This window comes from Canis lupus, chromosome 1, assembly GCF_003254725.2.
Source record: "Canis lupus dingo isolate Sandy chromosome 1, ASM325472v2, whole genome shotgun sequence".
NCBI lineage: Eukaryota > Metazoa > Chordata > Mammalia > Carnivora > Canidae > Canis > Canis lupus.
Window position 1 is genome coordinate 65,214,189 of NC_064243.1, and position 19,599 is coordinate 65,233,787.

At 39.5% G+C, this 19,599-nt stretch overlaps 1 protein-coding gene, 1 long non-coding RNA gene and 1 pseudogene across 2 annotated transcripts; 2 read left to right on the forward strand and 1 right to left on the reverse strand.

Annotated features, from left to right (window-relative positions):
* Window positions 1-450: 450 nt before the first annotated feature.
* LOC118353234 (uncharacterized) lies at window positions 451-3,903 on the reverse strand. Its single transcript, XR_007413457.1, has 2 exons — window positions 3,086-3,903; window positions 451-2,717 (listed from the first exon to the last, which is right to left on the reverse strand). It is a non-coding gene; the product is annotated as an uncharacterized LOC118353234 (long non-coding RNA).
* A 3,955-nt stretch (window positions 3,904-7,858) lies between these two features.
* On the forward strand, window positions 7,859-14,407 carry CENPW (centromere protein W). Its single transcript, XM_025422959.3, has 3 exons — window positions 7,859-8,075; window positions 12,200-12,313; window positions 14,275-14,407. The coding sequence occupies exons 1-3, from the start codon at window positions 7,950-7,952 to the stop codon at window positions 14,299-14,301; spliced, it is 267 nt and encodes an 88-aa protein (XP_025278744.1). The 5' UTR covers window positions 7,859-7,949; the 3' UTR covers window positions 14,302-14,407.
* Window positions 14,408-16,967: 2,560 nt separating this feature from the next.
* LOC112645703 (U6 spliceosomal RNA) lies at window positions 16,968-17,068 on the forward strand (annotated as a pseudogene).
* The last annotated feature ends 2,531 nt before the right edge of the window (window positions 17,069-19,599 follow it).

A 19,599-nucleotide genomic window follows, 5' to 3' on the forward strand; every position in this document is an offset into this window, starting at 1 on the left:
ATCAGGCTCCCGGTGCATGGAGCCTGCTTCTCCCTCTGCCTGTGTCTCTGCCTCTCTCTCTCTCTCTCTCTGTGACTATCATAAATAAAAAAACAAAACAAAACAAAAAAAAAAACAACAAATGCCCTCCTTAATGCCCATCACCCATCTAGCACATTCCCCACTCAACTTCCTCCATCAACCCTCTGTTTCCCATTGTTAAGAGTCTCTTCTGGTTTGCTTCCCACCGCCCTCTTTTTTTCCTTCCCATATGTTCATCTGTTTTGTTAAATTCCACATATGAGTGAAATCATATAGTATTTGTCTTTCTTTGACAGTCTTATTTTGCTTAGCATAATACAGTTTAGCTCTATCCATGTCATTGCAAATAGATTTCATTCTTTTTGTTGGCTGAGTAATATTTCATCATATATATATATATATATATATATATATATATACACATACATATACATACACACACACACACCATATCTTCTTTATTCATTCATCTGTTGATGGACATTTAGGCTATTGTTGATAATGCTGTGATAAACATTGGGGTGCATGTGCTCCTTTGAATCTGCATTTTTGTTTCTCTTGGGTAAATACCTAGTAGTGCAATTGCTAGGTCATAGGGCAGTTCTATTTTTAACATTCCTAGGAAGCTCCACACTGTTTTCCAGAGTGACCACACCAGCTTGCATTCCCACCAACAGTATAAGAGGGTTCTCCTTTCTCCACATCCTCGCCAACATGTGTTGTATCCTGTGTTGTTAATTTTAGCCATTCTGACTGGTGTGAGGTGGTATATTATTGTGGTTTTAATTTGCATTTACCTGATGATGAGTGATGTTGAGCATCTTTTCATGTGTCTGTTGGCCATCTGTATGTCTTCTTTGGAAAAATATCTGCTCATGTCTTCTGCCAATTTCTTAACTGGATTATTTATTTTGTGGGTGTTGAGTTTGATGAATTCTTTATAGATTCTTTATCTGATATGTCATTTGCAAATATCTTCTCCCATTTTGTTGTCTTTTGGTTTTGTTAACTCTTTCCTTTGCTGTGCAGAAGCATTTTATCTTGATGAGGTCCTAATAGTTCATTTTTGCTTTTGTTTCCCTTGCCTCTGGCATTGTGTCTAGTAAGAAGTTGCTACAGCTGAGGTCAAAGAGGTTGCTGCCTGTGTTCTCTAGAATTTTGATGGTTTTCTGTCTTATATTTAGGTCTTCCATCCATTTTGAATTATTTTTGTGTATGGTATATGAAAATGGTCCAGTTTTTCCAACACCATTTGTTGAAGACATTGTCTTTTTTCCATTGGATATTTTTTCCTGCTTTGTTGAAGATTAGTCCTTATTATAATCAACCTAATTTTCTTAATGTTCTAATAAAATAATATGTCAAAACTTTTTGCAAACTATAAGATTCTATCAGACAGTGTTTATTATTAACACTTTTTGTAATGCTTTGCTAACAAGCACAAAAGCACAAGTCAGAAACAATCTTCTAAGTCATTCATTTCATTTAAAGTGATCCAAAAATGTTAATTCTCATGAATTCATTATCTAGTAACATATTCCATATGTATGCATTAGTACACTATACAAAAAGCAAGATCAAATTATTTTCCAAGATTGTGTCAAATACCAAAAAACATTATCCATTATTTTTTTAAGGTTTTTCTAATGTAGCTTTCTTAGAAGTACATTAATGAAATTTATTTAGTAAACATTTTAAACTATATACAATATCAGGCAAAATATGAAATATCTCATCGTTTCTTCTTTAAAGGATGTTTATTGTAGAAAACTGGACATTTAAAATAATAAAAATGTCATCCACATGCCCATTATCTAAAAATTAAGTCCATATTATGGTATATTTCTTCTCAGTGTTGTGTGTATGTGCATGCATATCATGTTTTTCAATATTTTTGGGGTCATATTCTATTTAACTTGGTACACACGCATTTTTCTCCCACTTGGGATTAACATCACTGTCTTCTAGGCTTAAGTCTTTCATAAATGTCATTTTTAATATGACCACAATAATAGTTAATTGAATGTATGTATCCCAATTTCCATATTAGATATGTTTTTAAAATATTTAAAAAATCTCTGTGTGTAAGACTGATTTTATATTAGGATTATTTTCTTAGGATAGATTCTGAAAAAAAAATTCATCCCTATTTTAAAAGAATCTTAGACATCAATAGATATCACTAACAAAAATGGCAAAAATTCTCAAAATTTATATTGTTTTTCATACATACCAATGCCTTAGAATAGCATTAAAGGGGTGAAAAATCTCTCAGTAATTTTCTTTGAACAAATTTTATTTTTGTAAACAGCAGAGTAAACAACAGCATCAAAGGGGCCTTGTGCTTTTCAAATCAGGGCAAATTTACATTAGAAGACTCCTGGTTGGGATAAAAAAGGGAGATGTATTTATCCTTCTGGTGTCAATGCTACTCCTGTCCATACCTCGTTTTTTCTACCTGGATTCCCTTTTACTTTACCTGGATTTGGACTTAGGGTTGTCATCACCCTAGACACTTTCAGTTTTGGGGGAAAATTCTAGTTTTGTGGGCTAGGGTTCCAATAGCTGTTCTGTTATTTTTCATCCTTTGAATCAACGGAATTTAATTACTAAAAAGCATAAAAGAAAAGAAGAATGTTTGGAAATCCAGGTTGTGATGAAATTTTCCAATGTTTTACTCTGTTGAAGGTGAAAGTCTGTAAAAAAAAAAAAAAAATAAGAAGTTTTTTTTTTTTTTAAAGGAAAGCAATTGAGCAGAATTTGAACACTTCTCTTATATTTTAAGATAGTGTAACATATTGGAAAATGAAAACATCAGAGTTAATGCCTTAAATTTTCCACATAAACTTTTTTACCTGGGCCATTCAAGCTCTGTGATCATTTAATTTCACATACAATAGAAATAGTAACACCCATAACAGCCATACCAATACCATACTTTTGTTTAGATTGAATACTATAATATGTAGGGACATGCTTCACTAGAGGGATAAATACAATTATTACTGTTATACCCTACATAAATATTGTTTTAAATGTGTAAAAATTAGAAAAAAGTACTCACATTATAGAAAGTATGAAAAATGCAGATAAATTGAAAGTTCTCTTTGAATCCTATTCCTTGGGTTCCACCTACCTACAAAAGTGTAAGAGGGAATTACTTGTTGGAATTACTTGTTGGTTTTCTCTAACTGCACCGTCCAATATGGTAGCTACTAATGACATGTGGCTGGTAAATGGAAATGACATTTAAATAAAGTTAATATCGTTAATCATGCTAGCCATATTTCAAATACTCAATGGCCACATATTGCTACTGTATGGGACAGAGCAGATATAAACCATATCCACCACTGAAGCCCCGGAAGAGAGCATGTAGTAGGCAGAACAAAGCTCCCCTTCCCCCTAAAGATATCTATGTCCTAATCTCCAGAATCTGAAAATGTTACCTTGCTTGGCAAAAGAGACTTTGCAGATGTGATGAAGTTAAGGATCTGGAGATGACCAGATAATCCTGGATTATCTGGATAGGCCCAAAGCGATAGCAAGGGCTCTTAGAAGATGTCGAGCAGATCAAAGTCTGAAAAAGATGTGATCAAAACAGAAAGTAAAGTGATGTGTTTTGAAAGTGGAGGAAGGGCTTTGAGCCAAAGAATGGAAATGGCCTCTAGAAGTTAGAAAAGGCAAGCAAACAGACACTCTCCCAGAGCCTCCAGAAGGAAGGCAGACTGCTGACACTGATTTTAGGATTTCTGACCTGCAATACTGAAAGATGGTAAGTTTGCACTGTTTGAATCCATTACATGGGTGGTAATTTGTTACAGTAATGCTAGGAAACTAAGATGTACAACAATAGGTATTTCCATTCCCCTCTTAATGAATAATAACTGTCTCCAATTATTTATATCATAAATAAAACTACAATAACAGTTTTCTATATGCAGAAGCCATATTAGATGGTGAAAAGTGCTATAGAGAAAAGTAAACCACAGAGAGAGGATATTTATATCAGCGGGGATATGTGCAGTGTTATGTTGGTAAACGTTTAAGAATTTCTTTTCCAAAAGACACAATAAAAAAATCCCTGATTTGTGCATTTTCCAATTCCAGTGGTGTAAATACTTTTGGCTACCAACATAACGTCACTGAACACAGTGCTAAGAAGATAAGTCAGCTTTTGCACACTGTCAGACCTGTGTCTGTGCATGTGCACATGTGTGCGTCTAGGTGTATATGTGTATCCATGTGTGAAGTTTCTATTTTAAATAGGTCTCTCTGATCCTTGTCAGAGCAGAGACTTGAAGGAAGTGATGGAGACACTTCTGTGAGTAAATGAGGAAAAAGCATTCTTGGCAGAGGGAATAATAAGTGCAAACACCTGATGGGGGAGTAGTTGGTGTATATGATGGATTTCAGGTGTGTCTGAAGGCTATCGGGGATGCTAATACGGCCGGAGGAGAGTGAGTTGCTTAATTGTGGGAGATAAGGTCAAAGAGTTCATTCTGCATTTGTATGTGTGTTTGTACTTGGCAGGCAGGTAAACCTGAAAAGTCATTGTAGAACTTTTATTTTGATGGAAATGGAAGGGGTTTGAGGAGAAGAGTTACATAATCTGAGTTAAACCTGGCTCTTCTGTCCAGGATAAATAGAAACAGTCTGAGACACAGTCAGGAGGGTGTTGCAATAATCCAAGTGAGAGATGAAGGTGACTTGGCCAAAAGGGATCAGATACTACAAACAGAGCTCACAAAATGTGTTGAAAGATTGAGTGTGGGGTGAGAGAAAGAGAGGAGCCAAGGATGATTCCAAGATTTTGGCTTGAGTAATTGGAAAAATGGAAGTGCCGTCAGCTGTGGTAGAGAAGTTGGTGTTAGGAGCAGGTTTGGGATATAGGGTATTATCAAGACCTAATTTTGGATGTGTTAAATTTAGGTGACTTAAAATTCCAGCCTAGTGGAGAATTGGATATAAAGGTCTGATTAGGGAAGAGAATTAGCAGGAGATGTAAAATTGGTACTTAAAGTCATGGATGAGATCACATAGGAAGTGTGTAGATAGAGAAGAAATCTGATGACTGAGCTCCGGGGTACTTCAGTATCTAGAGATAAAGGACACAAGGAGAAACCAGAAATGGAGAATGAATGGTTGTCAAGTAGGAGAAAACCAAAAGAGAATAGCATCAAATTAAAGAAAATGTTTCCTGGAAGGAAGAATTATAAAACCCAACAGATACTCCTTGTTAGTCAAATAAACTGAAGTCTGAGAATTGGCCACTGGAGTTAAAAGTATTCTTACTTATGTTGACATACAACAATTTTGAGAGATAAGAACAAAAGTCTGATTGCAGTAGCTTCAGGGGAAAATGGAAGTAAAGGAACTGGAGACATCAAATTTAGCCAATGCTTTCTAGTTTTTTTGTCAAAGGGCAGTAACCAAAGATGGGATCAAGAAAGAGGTTATTTTTAAAAAAAAATTTAAATTTATTTATTTTACCGGGGGGGGGGAGGGAGAGAGCACAAACAGGGGGAGCAGCAGGGAGAGGGAGAAGCAGGCCCCCCCATGGGGCAGGGAACCCGATGTGGGGCTCGATCCCAGCACCCTGGGATCACGACCTGAGCTGAAGGCAGACGCTTAACTGACTGAGCCACCCAGGTGTCTCCCAAAAAGTCTTTAAAAGGGTAGACATTACAACATGTGTACAGAGGGGAAAAAAAAAAAACAGCAAGAAAGGAAAATTCATAAAGTAGAAGAAGAGAGAATTAAAGGTCCTTAAGAAAGGGAGGGGACTGGGATCTAGGGCACACGCGGAGTGGACATCTTAGAGGATGCTTAGGGAGCAAGTGGAGCCTGATGGGTAGAGGTGGTGGTGGGAGTATCCGGAAAGTCTTTATGAGGTGCTTCTAGTTTGTTAGGGAGGCAATGACATCAACTGAGGTCAGTGAGGAAGGGATAGGAGTGAAGGAGGGAGGTTTGTGGAAAAGGATGGGTGGATGGAAGAACTTAGCAGATAGCAAAAGATTGCAGGTAATCTGTAAAGCCCACTCGAATGCTCATAAATTTAAGCTGAGACCAGACCCAGGCCGGTCTGTGTGATTTTCTTAAGACAAAATATCAAGGCTCAGTTGAAAGCACCCAACAGACCGAGATGTTAATTTAAGCCGGGTCGGTGGTTGGTCAGGCGACTATAAGGGGAAGGAAAGAGAATGGCTAGAGAGCTGAGAACTACAAGGAAATATTATAATAATGCCCAACAGGCTGCAGGAGGGAGGATAAGCAGAAGAGAAGAGTTGGTGGCCTGTGGGCAAAGAAAGGAAGAGCCTGCTAGCCCATCCAGGTGGCACGTGAGCATCACTGGATTGGGAACACTGGGAGGAGGAGTGAGCTGAACCCACCGAGGAGGGTGCAGAGTGAGAAGACTGAGGGTATGGGAGGGTGTGGGACTTCGTGGTGACAAGCCCTGGTGTGACTGCGAGGGAGAGCGGCCCACAGGGTGAAAGGTGCTATCACGGGCAGAGAGGGGGTCGCCGACACGGGGGTGGGGGGCGGAGGCGGGAGGGACCACGCGGGGACGTGGCTATCACGCCAATTGCCAGTTGTTAGGGATAATGATCATGGGCATTACACCCTGCGTGTGTGCGCACACTAACAGGGTCAACGTGACCTGACCACTTGCTCACGCCCCTCCCTGTCCGTGGAATCAGAACCTCCCCCCCACCCACATGCTCCATGCGGAGCACGATGAAGTCTAGGAACTACTTGCACTGGCAGCACAGAGGATGCAAAAATTTATTGGGACCCCTGGGTGGCGCAGCGGTTTGGCGCCTGCCTTTGGCCCAGGGCGCGATCCTGGAGACCCGGGATCGAATCCCACATCAGGCTCCCAGAGCATGGAGCCTGCTTCTCCCTCTGCCTGTGTCTCTGCCTCTCTCTCTCTCTCTGTGACTATCATAAATAAATAAAAAAAAAAAATTAAAAAAAAAAAATTATTTATTTATTCATTTATTTATTTATTTATTTATAAATTTATTTTTTATGGGTGTTCAATTTGCCAACATATAGAATAACACCCAGTGCTCATCCCGTCAAGTGCCCCCCTCAGTGCCTGTCACCCAGTCACCCCCACCCCCTCCCCTTCCACCACCCCTAGTTCGTTTCCCGGAGTTATGTGGTCTATGTATACAATGGAATATTCCTCAGCCATTAGAAATGACAAATACCCACCATTTGCTTCAGCATAGATCAAACTGGAGGGTATTATGCTGAGTGAAATAAGTGAATCGGAGAAGGACAAACATTATATGGTCTCATTCATTTGGGGAATATAAAACATAGTGAAAGGGACTAAAGGGGAAAGAGAAAAAATGAGTGGGAAATATCAGGGAGACAGAACATGGGATGCAAAAATTGTTGGGAGACGCAGCGAGGGTTTGAACGGCGTGGCATTTAAATTGCATCTAGGGGGCAGCCGGGGGCGGGGGGGGGGGGGTAGGTCACCAGGGCGTGACCCCGGGTCCCGGGATCGAGTCCCGCGTCGGGCTCCCTGCAGGAGGCCTGCTCCTCCCTCTGCCTGGGTCTCTCATGAATAAATAAATAAAATCTTAAAAAAAAAAAAACTGCCATGTAAAGTGATTGCAAAGGTAAAGGGCAGGGGCCCTACCATGAAAATACGCAGTAGTATTAAAAAAAAAAAAAAGAAAAAGGTCACGAAAAGGTCTCAAGCAAGACCAAGCGCGAGCATGTAAAGGCGGGACTTGCGGGCTCCCGCTCCCGGCAGAGCATCCCGCCCGAGTCCTTCAGGGCGCCCCCGACCTGCCGCGGGCTCCGGGGGCGGGGCTGGCGCCGGGCTGACGTCACTGCCGAGCGCCGGGCGCGCTCCTGCGGCGCGGGATTCAAACGCTGCGGGCGGGGTGTCGCGGCGGCGGGGAGCCATGGCGGTCTCGGGCGTGCTGTCCCAGAGGACGCACGTAAGGCGGAAGGCGCCCCGGGCCTTCCTCAGGCGCCTCTTCCGGCGACAGAAGCCGCGGCTACGTCTGGAGACGGGTGGCGACCTCCTGGTGAGCCGATGGCCCCGGGGCGGGGGGTGGAGAGTAAACGCCGGCGGGCGCCCCGCACCCCGCCCTCCCCCATCACCCCGCCCTCCCCCATCACCCCCCTCCCCTCCCCCCTCACCTCACTCCCATCTCCCCCGCACCCCGCCCCCTACCCCATCACCCCCCTACCTTACCCCCCTCACCCCTACCCTACTCCGCCGCCGCGCAGGGCGCTTCCGGCCGTTGGTGCTCTCGGCCCCTGCTCTCGGCCTCCGCGCGGTCGCTTTCCCCCGGGCGTGGCCGGCCGCCGCCGCGAAGGGCGGGAAGGCTACGGGGTAAGAAGTTGATTCGGGGCGGGCGGGGGGGACCCCTGGGGGCTCGGCGGTTCAGCGCCTGCCTTCCGCCCGGGCGTGACCCCGGGGTCCCGGGATCGAGTCCCGCGTGGGCCTCCCTGCATGGAGCCTGCTTCTCTGTCTGCCTTTGTGTCTTATGAATAAATGAATAAATAAAATCTTAAAGAAAATTAATTTTGGGGGGGGATCCCTAGGTGGTTCAGCGGTTTAGCACCTGCTTTGGGCCCGGGGCGTGACCCCGGATCGAGTCCCCGCAGGGAGCCTGCTTCTCCCTCTGCCTGTGTGTCTGCCCCTCTCTCTCTCTCTCTCTCTCTCTCTCTCTCTCTCTCTCTCTCGCTCTGTTTCTGATGAATAAATAAATAAAATCTTTTAAAAAGAAAAGAATTAATTTGGGAATTCTGCCCGGGTTCCGTCAACTGCTGTAAAGGGCATTGCTGACCTGCCCTTTTAGGCGCGTCCCTCCTTGCCTGCCTTTCCTGCTTCCTCCGTTGTCCACCAAGCCTGTATCTTACCCCCGCCCCCGCCACCCGGTCCCGTCCCCGAGCTTCCTCCCCGCGGAACCCCGGCTCCGGCTCACCTGTACGTCGTGTGCTTTCAGCTGTGAATTCCTTCCCCCGGACAAAGCGGAGCACCTGCTAGTTGGCGACTGAAGGCAAACCACCGACTCCTGGCTCCCACCGCCAGCAGTGCCGGATGAACCAAACCACCGCGTTGTATTTTCTGTCTTGAGATAAATGTGCAGTTTCTATGTCGAACGCCCGGAGCATATGTTTCTCCAGCAGGACAAACGCTCTTTCCCTAGGGTTTATTTTTTATTTTTATTTTTTTTTTAAAGATTTATTTTATTTATGTATTATAGACATAGAGAGGCAGAGACACAGGAGGAAGGAGAAGTAGGCTCCATGCAGGGAGCCTGACTGGGACTCGATCCTGAGACCCCAGGATCACACCCTGGGCCAAAGGGAGGCGCTAAACTGCTGAGCCACCCAGGGGTCCCCTCCTTCCCTAGGGTTTAAACCGTGAGCGGTACCTCCTTGCATTTGTCACAAGAACTTTTTTTTAATTTTTTTTTTTTAATTTTTATTTATTTATGATAGTCACAGAGAGAGAGAGAGAGAGGCAGAGACATAGGCAGAGGGAGAAGCAGGCTCCATGCACCGGGAGCCCGACGTGGGATTCGATCCCGGGTCTCCAGGATCGCGCCCTGGGCCAAAGGCAGGCGCCAAACCGCTGCGCCACCCAGGGATCCCAGAACTTTTTTAAAAAATATTTATTTATTCATGAGAGACACAGAGGCAGAGACACAGGCAGAGGGAGAAGCAGGCTCCATGCAGAGATCCTGACGTGGGACTCAATCCAGGGTCTCCAGGATCACGCCCTGGGCTGCAGGCAGAGGAGATGCTCAACTACTGAGCCACCCAGGCGTCCCTTGTTTTGACTATTTTAATTTAAACTGTAGTACAGAGGTACCTGGGTGGCTCAGTTGGTTGAGCATCCATCTCTTGACTTCCGCTCAGGTTCTGAAATCAATTTCAGGGTCCTGAAATCGAGCTCTGCATGGGGCTCCGTGGTCAGGAGGGAGTCTGCTTGAGATTCTCCCTTTGCTTTTACTTCTCCCTTGCATGAGCTTTCTCTCTAAAACAAATGTCTTAAAAAAAATCTTGGTGCATTTGAGTGGCACCACTCAATTAACTATTTTATGAGAGAGGATTAGGATTAGTTTGCTTAAAAAAATTCTGTGACAATCGAGAAAGCAATATTGTCTCAGGACCTATGGCTCATGTTTATGAAGAGGAAAAGAGTTTCCTTGTAGGTTAATAGGGTGAACCAACTCTCAAAACAGTGTGGGTTTTTTTTCCCCCTTTGCATTTTTGCTTTTCATTTTTTCAAATTTGAAGTATAGTTTATGTACAACTTAGTGATTCAACAAGTTTGTGTTCTATGCTCACCACAAGTGTAGCTGCCACTACCGTGCAGTGCTATTGCAATACATTGACTGTGTTCCCTAAGCTGTACCTTTTATACCCATGACTTATTCATTCCATGACTAGAAGCCTATGTCTTCTACACTTCTAAACCCATTTTGCCCATTCCCCCCTCTCTTCTGTGACACCCGTCAGTTCTCTAAAACAGTGTGGTTTATTGGGGAGTGACTAAAACTTTTGTGTGTGTAATTTGGGGAGATATGGAGGGATTTTTTTTCTTGCAGTGATAATTATTGACCACCCACTGTATATTGTGCTATGGACTAAAATCACTGAGGATACAATGTTGGGGAAGATAGACATAGTTCTTACCTTTATATTTCATTGAGGAAGATAGAAATTGCTGCATGGTGTATATAGTGTGTGCAGTGGTAGGAAGTTCAGGGTGCATAACCTTATTTGGACTTTTCAGAGAAGTTTAGGAACTACTAGGATGCCTGTAGGCAAGGTTTTATTTGAATACGGAAAGAAGTTCAAAAGACTTACTGTAGAGCTGTAAGTTGAACGAGGAAACTGGGAAAGCCTAGTCATTTAGTATTAAGGAATTTATTTTGGGCATATCTGGAAGCTATGTCTCTTAGAAGTAGGAAATCTAGATTAACAGGAAATTGTACCATATTATAGATTGTTTTTTGCTGCAATAGAAATGGGATGTCATTAGAAGTTTAACAAAGAATTGAATAACATGGTATTACATAATCAGAATTAAGTGCTTTCCCCTAGAGTTCTTGTGACAATTAAAGAAGACCATGCATGAAAAAGTACCAAAGGAAGGTTCCGTCCATAGGTTATCTTATTAAATTTAAATTCCCAAACTATTTTTTTCCACATATCACTAAAACTTTCTTAAACATCTGTAACCATCCACTAAAGATTTTTGCATAATATTTGAATTTAAAACACCACATTACCTAGTTATTTAATATTTAATGAACTGTGAGGGAGTGGTTGTATGTAGCACACATAGTGAATATTAGACAAGTATTGTTTTGACTGCAAAGAGTAATATGTAAAAGACTAATATATTAAAGATATTGTCTAATTGTACCTAAATGTTTATTTTAATTTCTCAAAAAGTTGAATAAAGATTATAAATAGTAGATATGATTATTTTGATATGTTGGATGACAAGTAAACTTGACCTTTATACATGTATTTTTTACATCAGTAAACTTAACATTTCAGTTAACATGTTTTTGAATAGATACTTTGAATTAAATATCGGGTTAAAAAATGTTAAATCCATGGATTGTAGAATGAGAGATGATTAACCTTAAACATAGTTGTTAAGTTGATTTTAAGTTTTGGGGAAATTACATTATAAATTTAAATTTATTTGGACTTGGGAGCAAGAATATTTGCTACTTAATAGAATCTTACGTAAGCTTTATAATTATTCTTTAAGATGATGTTATCATCTAGGGCCTTTGGTCAGCCTTATTATATCCTTGGTTCATGTATTGCAGTAACTAAGTCTCTTGTATGGAATTTAAGTTGAATTTATCTAACTCTGGGAAACGAACTAGGGGTGGTGGAAGGGGAGGTGGGCGGGGGGTGGGAGTGACTGGGTGACGGACACTGAGGTGGGCACTTGACGGGATGAGCACTGGGTGTTATTCTGTATGTTGGCAAATTGAACACCAATAAAAAATAAATTTATAAAAAAAATTAAATCGAATTCTTTAGAAAGTAAATTCACTTAAGCACACCAGTAAATATTATAATAAATCTTGGAATCTTATTTTTAAAAATCAATATTTCAGAGTATAAGTGTTTGAATTTAAAAATTCTTTTGATTTTCTTTTTAAAGGTGCATCTGAATTGTTTACTGTTTGTTCATCGGTTAGCAGAAGAGTCCAGAATGAATGCTTTTGAGAATAAGGATGGAGTCATTAAAAAAGAGCATGTACTGGCTGCAGCAAAGGTAAAATCTGACTTTCTTCTCTTGAGCAGGAATTAACTTAAAAAATATCTAGTTTATCACTTCTGTTTTGGATTCCTTATTCAGGTTATTGACTGATGTTTGCCCCCCCTCCCCCAATTATGCAGGCATCCTGGTGTATAGTTAACAGATTCGGGATGAATTAGGCCCAGAATGCCAACCAGTTATCGGCTGCTGTTCTAGCAGTGTAACACTTGCCTAGTTACACAGCAACCGAGGCAGCTGTCGACAGTTGGGGGATGCTTGGCTTTCTATGTTAATGAATTTAATTGGGGAGATTTTTTTTTAATATGTCCATATTACGGATTTCTGAATATTTCTATGAAGTATTCATGGCCATGCTTTATCATTACTTAAGGGAAATGAATGGCTCCTAATCCGTATGATTTATAGTAGGCTGTATATATTTGAGAAAGTTTGTCACCTTGAAATTTATGAAAACTTCTTGATCATTTTGAGTTTTTCTGATTACTTATTTGTTTTTCTAACTTTGCGATTTGAGTGACTTAAATCACTTACATAAGCAGAGAAAATTGCTTCTTACTGGTGTCTCTGTATAGTGTTAAGAGTATGATAGGATAGTTCTTTGCAAATATGTGTCCAAGATCATTATTTTCGTTTGATTTTAATAGATGCTATACTATAAAAAGCTTTGGGAGTCAGTTAAATTTAGATGATATACTGTATTTCTTTGAATAGTCACAATGTTATATAGAGAGGTTATTTCTAGTTACTCAAGAAATTGGCAACTGTGGTTGACTGGGGGAATGATGTGGGGAAGAGACTTATTTTTGACAGTCACTGTAGACTTTTAATATTTTTTTTTTATTTTGAAATAATTGTAGGCTCACAGAAGATGCAAAAATAATAGAGTTCCCGTGTACCTTTTATTTAAAGATTTTATTTATTCATGAGAAATGCAGAGAGAGAGGTGGAGACACAGGTGGAGGGAGAATGTCCCTTCCTCTCCTGCAGGGAGCCTGATGTGGGACTCCATCCCAGGACCCTGGGATCACGCCCTGAGCCGAAGGCAGATGCTCAACTGCTGAGCCATGCAGGCATCCCTCCCGTGTACCTTGTAAAACCAGAGAACTACAAGTATTGGACTGGGATATAGACTGATTCGATGATCTCTGTGGAAGCCTAGAAGTGTGCATGCCCTGGTAGTTTTTTTAGGGGCTTTAAATTTGCTTATATTCTAATAGGTTTCTAGACTAAAAGCAATATAGGCATTTATTTTCCTGCAGGTAAAAGTAAAGCTTAAGAGCTTGAAGAGTGTATGTGTATATTTTAAATTTAGGGTTTGTTTTCATCATAGATGTACTTAACCTAGAAATAGGTAAGTTCTTTAAAAAATTTTCTGGATATATTCTGATCTAATGCTTCCAGTCTTTTATAGCCAAAAATCTGATTTTATTTTCTCATGGGCCAAATGTTTTGAAAATTGTCAACCTAATGAGTTTTTTTAGCATAAGCTGACAGGTCTTGGTCTCTAAATTCATATAATTACAGCTCAAATATAAGAAATTTGGTGTGTTGCATTGGATTTGTATTGCTTTATAGTTGTTAATGTTTGATTTATAATAGGATTTTTGACGCTTGGAACATTCTTTAACTCCCTAGATTACTGAATTGTCTATGAACCTCAAGTTGGGAACCATTAGTCTGGGTACTTTGGGCTTACATTTGAAGAAATTGACATTCAGAAGTGACTATAAAGCCAGATTTTCAGAATTGTATGTATCCCATGTTTTCAGAGAAGCGGATTATTTTAGGGAAGTCTAGGATCTTTTATAAGGCAAATGATTCATAATCACCTTCCAAATTGAGTTTTATAAACTCAGGCTTGCATATCATGTACATAAGATGATTTAACTTTTTGTTGAGTTTTGTTTTATTTGCCTTGGGTATAATATGAATCTTCATTTTTTTCCCCCTCACAGGTAATTCTAAAGAAGAGCAGAGGTTAGAAGTCAAAGAACACATTTTTGAAAATTATATATTAGGTGGTAACAGACTGTGAAGGCACTTTTTACTTATCACTTAATATTTTGTATTAAAATATTGACTATTTGAGGGATGTGTGTATTTGTATATTTTTTTACTGATACTGGAATGTCTCAAGCACATACATAGGACTATATAACTTTTTTTTTTTTTTTTTGAGGAATTGTTTCATTCACTTTCATTGGTCTCCTTTTACTTCCATTTTGTTGGTATTACAAATGTTTTACATAACAAATGACATTTGCTATAGGAAGTAGTTTGAAGAGATGTGTTAGAATTGTTTATAAAGGATTTAGATTTAGTTACAATTAACTACAGACAATTTAATTTCTGAAGAAAGACTATGTGCAGTCAATCTAGGTACATTTTAATACTGATTTTAATTATTGCCTTCACATTAGCAATGCAATTTTTACTTTACGCAATAAATGAAATTTCTCAACTAGAAACATCCGCAAGGAGCTTTCAAAACCTTGATCTCTAAGTAAGTTTAATAGATGGGTGTTTCATTTCCCCCTAAGGAATCCTTAAGAAGTTTATTTCGTATCTGATAGTTATTTTTATTCCCCGATGGTTACATTTTGAGTAGTTATAGTATAATACCCAAACCAGGAATTTGATATTAGCATAGTGTGGGTGTAATTTTATTATGTATAGATTTGTGTAAACACAACTATAGTCAAGATAACAGAATTATTTCATCACCAGTAAGTTCTCCATCGTGCTGTTCTTTTAAAATTAACGCTTAGCCTTCTATGGACACTGACCCTCACCTCCCCCCATCCCTATACCGTGGCAATCACTAATCTTTTCTCCATCTCTATAATTTTATCATTTTTTAAATGGAATCATACAGGTTATTACTTTGGGGGATTTATCCCCCTCCCCCACCATCCCTGCATAACTTCCTTGAGATGCATTCAAGTTTTTGCATGTAGGAATTCCTTTTTATTACTGTGTCATATTCCATGGTATTTATGTACCACGGTTTGTGTAGCTATTTACCCATTGTAGTGCATTTTGATTATTTCCAGTTTTTGGCTATTATAAATAAAGCTGCTATGAACCAATGTGTATAAGTTTTTACACGGATGAGTTTTCATTTCTCTGGGATAAACGACTGGGAGTGTTGAGTGGTAAGTTTATCTTTAGTTTTTAAAAAAGAAATGGCCAAACTGTTTTCCAGAATGGCTGTACCATTTTATATTCTCATCAGCAATTTATGAGAAATCCAGTTTCTTCACATCCTCATAAACATATGGTAGTGTTAATTTTTATTTTAAGCTGCTCTGATGGGAGTGTGTCTCATGGTTCTTTCCGTTTCCCTAATGGCTAATGATGTTGCACATATTTTCATGTTTATTTCTCATCCATATTTCCTCTTTGGTAAAATATTTCCTCATTTCTTTTGGTTATTTTCTATTTGGATTGTTTTTACAATGTTGAATTCTAAGAGTAGTTTATTTTAGGTATGGGTTATTTGTCAGATACGTGGTTTGCAATATTTTCTTTTCTGTTGCCTTTTATGCTCTTAACAGAATCTTGTGGAAATCAACAGTTTTTCATTTTGATGAAGTCCATCTTAATTGGGTTTCCTCCCATCCTTTTCATGGTATTGGTGTAATGTTCATGGACTCTTAACCAAGCCCTTGATCCTGAAGATTTTCTCCTATATTATAATTACTATTTTTTACAAGTTTTATAATTTGTTATACGTTTAAGTCTCTGGTCTATTTTGAGTTAATTTTTGTATGAGGTGTGAGGTTTAGGTCAAGATTTATTTTTTTGACTGTCGATATTATTTTAGCACCATTAGTTTGTAAAGACTGCATTTCCTCCATTGAATATCTTTTGCACTTTTGTCACAAATCTGTTAGTCATACTTGTATGGGGTCTTCTGAGTTCTTTGCCCCATTAATTGTCTCAGTCCCTCCACCAATAAAACATAGTCTTTAGTTCTGTGCCTACATAATCAGTTTTGAAATCAGGTAGAGTGATTCCTCTCACGTGATTCTTGTTCAGAATCGTTTTGGCTTGTGCTCGCTTCGGCAGCATATATCCTAAAATTGGAACAATATATGGAAAACAATATGGAGAGTCCTCAAGAAGTTAAAAATATAGCTACCGTACAACCCAGCAATTGCACTACTAGGTATTTACCCCAAAGATACAAATGTGATGATCTGAGGGAGCACCTGCACCCCAATTTTATAGCAGCAATGTCCACGATAGCCAGACTGTCCCCGATGTCCAACAGATGAATGGATAAGGATATATATATAGAGAGAAAGTTAAGTGTGTGTGTGTGTGTGTGTGTATACAGCCATCCAAAAGGATAAATGCCATTTACATTGATGTGGATGGAACTGGAGGGTGTTCTGCTGAGCAAATTAAGTCCATTAGAGAAAGACAAGTTACATGGTTTCGCTCATGTAGAATATAAGAAACAGTGCAGAAGATCATAGGGGAAGGGAGGGAAAACTGGGAAGTATCAGCGGAAAACCATGAGAAACTATAGAAAACAAACTGAAGGTTGCTGGAGGGGAGTAGGAGGATGGGGTAATTGGGTGTTGGGCACCGGATGTTATATGCAACTGATGAACACTACATATGAAACTAATGATGTACTATATGTTGGCTAATTTAAATTTAAAAATTGGAGTGATACAGAGATTAGCATGACCCCTCTGCAAGGATGACAAGCAGATTCATGAAGCATTTCGTATTTTTAAATGGCTATTGGAGATAGACTTGAATACTTGTTGAAAACTGGTAAAAACAACAACAAAAAAATGTTTTGGCTCTAATAGTTCCTTTGCCTTTCCATATAAATTTTAGAATGATTTTGTTTGTATTTATTAAAAAAATTAATAATCTTGCCAGGATTTTGATAGGAATTTCATTAAACCTGTATCAATTTGGGGAGAATTGACATCTTTATCCTATTGAGTTTTCCAATCTCTGGATATGGAATGTCTGTTTATTTACATCTTTGATTTCTTCATCATTGTCTTGTAGAGTACTTTTTATCTATTTCCTTTCTGTTTAGAGAACTTCCTTTTTTGATTCTTTTAGGGTAGGGCTTCTGGCGACAAATTTTATTTCCTTCATCTGAGAATGTCTTGATTTCACCATTATTCCCGATGCATTTTTCACTGGATGTGAAATCTGATTTGACTGTTCTTTTGTACTTGGAAAATATTGTATCTTTTCCTTTTGGCTTCCATGGTCTTTGATTAAAAAAAAAAAACTGTAATTAGTGCATTGTTTCTCTGGCTACTTTCAAGTTTTTTCTCTTGTCTTAGTTTAGAAGATTGATAAGATGTACTTTGGCATGGATCTTCGCATATATCCTATTTGGAGGTACTTTGTCAGTCTGTGGGGGTTTTTTTGTTTGTTTGCCAAACTTGGGAAATTTTCAACCATTGTTTTTTGGAATACTTTTTAGCCCCATCTATCTTCTCTTCTGGATCTCTAATGACACAAAAGCAAGATTTTATTTTAAGTTCCATAAATTTCTGAGGCCTTTCTTTTGGGGGAGGTATCTGTTTTCTCATAGATTGGGTAATTTCTGTGTTCTGTCTTCTAATTCAGTGATTATTTCTTCTGTTTCTCCATTCTACTGTTGTGGTTTTTTTTTCCCCAGTTATTAATTTTTTTAGTTGTTAAAGTTCCATTTGTTTTTTTTCTTTATATCTTATATATTTTTGCTGAGACTTCCTACTTTTTTTTTATTAAGTATGTTTGTAATTATTCAAGAGCTTTTATGATGGCTGCTTCAAAATCCTTGTTTGATAATTGTAACATTTGTGCCATCTTGGTGTTGACATTTGTTTTTTTATTCAGTTTGCAATCTTAATTTTTAGTATTTGTGATTTTTTTTTATATTGAAACTTGGACATTGTGGGTATTATGTTACAAGACTGTATCTTATGTAAATCTTATGCTATCACAGGACTTTGCTGGCACTATTCTAGTGGATAAAACATGGTACTGCCTTGTTACTGCTGGTGAGGATAGAAGTCAAAGTTCTCCTCTTAGCCTCTATAGATGGCCAGTGGTGGTGAAGAAGGAGCTGTCTCTCATTACTCCTGGGTTGAGGTGGGAGTTTAGGTTCCCAACTAGGCCTTTACTGATACATCTTGGTTGGGAGAAGAAGAAACTCCTTATTACTACCATCCGTCTGTATTCCACTGATGTTTTGGGAAGGTAGTCATGTTACCCAGTGGTGAGAAGTCCCAACTGGACTAGTCTCTGATACCATCTAATGGGGAGGGGATAGAGTTTTGGGTTACCATAGCATGAGGGTAAAATATCAGATTTATGGGGTCTTCACCTATTGTGAAGGTGTGCTGTCTTTACTGCTGAGTGCTGAGTCTTTACCTGCCTCTCCCGGAGGTTTCTGATACCTACAAGGAAAGGATGGGATTCCTTGTTACTGCTAGTTATGGATGAATTTCTGGGCACAGGACGAAATTATTAGCTTCTCACTTGATCTCCGACACCACACTGGTGGCAATATTTAGAATGCTACATAATATACTGGCAAGAGTAAAAATAAAAGTCGAGGTTGTCTACTGAAGGGATAGGGGAGGAGGAATGGAAACTGCAGTTTTTATCTGTGGTATTTGGCTGAAATAGATTGTTCTTGTCTAAAATTCTGTTTTGCTAGGATATCCCTTTTCTTGTCTTTTGATTAGAGAAAGTAGGTTTTTTTTTTGGGGGGGGGGTTCAGTTTCCTGCCTCTTGTCTGTGCTTATTGGAGTTTCTGTGTTGCCACCTTCTCTAATATCCAATCTAGGATAGAAAGGGAAAAAAGAAAACCCAGGGTACTCATCACCGGTTTTTGGGGTTGTTTTTTTGGTCCCAAGTTTCTAGCTAGTCTGCTATTTTCTCTCTACTTTTCAGAGTCATATATATGTGTGTGTGTGTGTATATATATTTTTCCACGTGGGTGGACTTTATCATGAGCTATGCACATCCATCTTAGTGGCCTAATTCTCTGTGTAATTATTTTCTTTAGAGACAAATCTCTACCCCCACAATTTTTTTTTTTTTTTCTGGGATAAGGTTTTAGGGAACGGACTGTGTGTGATCTGTCCCACACACAGATCATCAGTTAATCATTTTGTTATTGCCCTATCTTACTCTCTTCTTCCATTGTACATGGCTGGACTCAGGAGAGGCCCCAGAGTGCTGCCTGGGCAGGTAGCTGCTTCTGCTGCAGCATCTTCTATTGTTACCTATGATTTCTTTGGCTC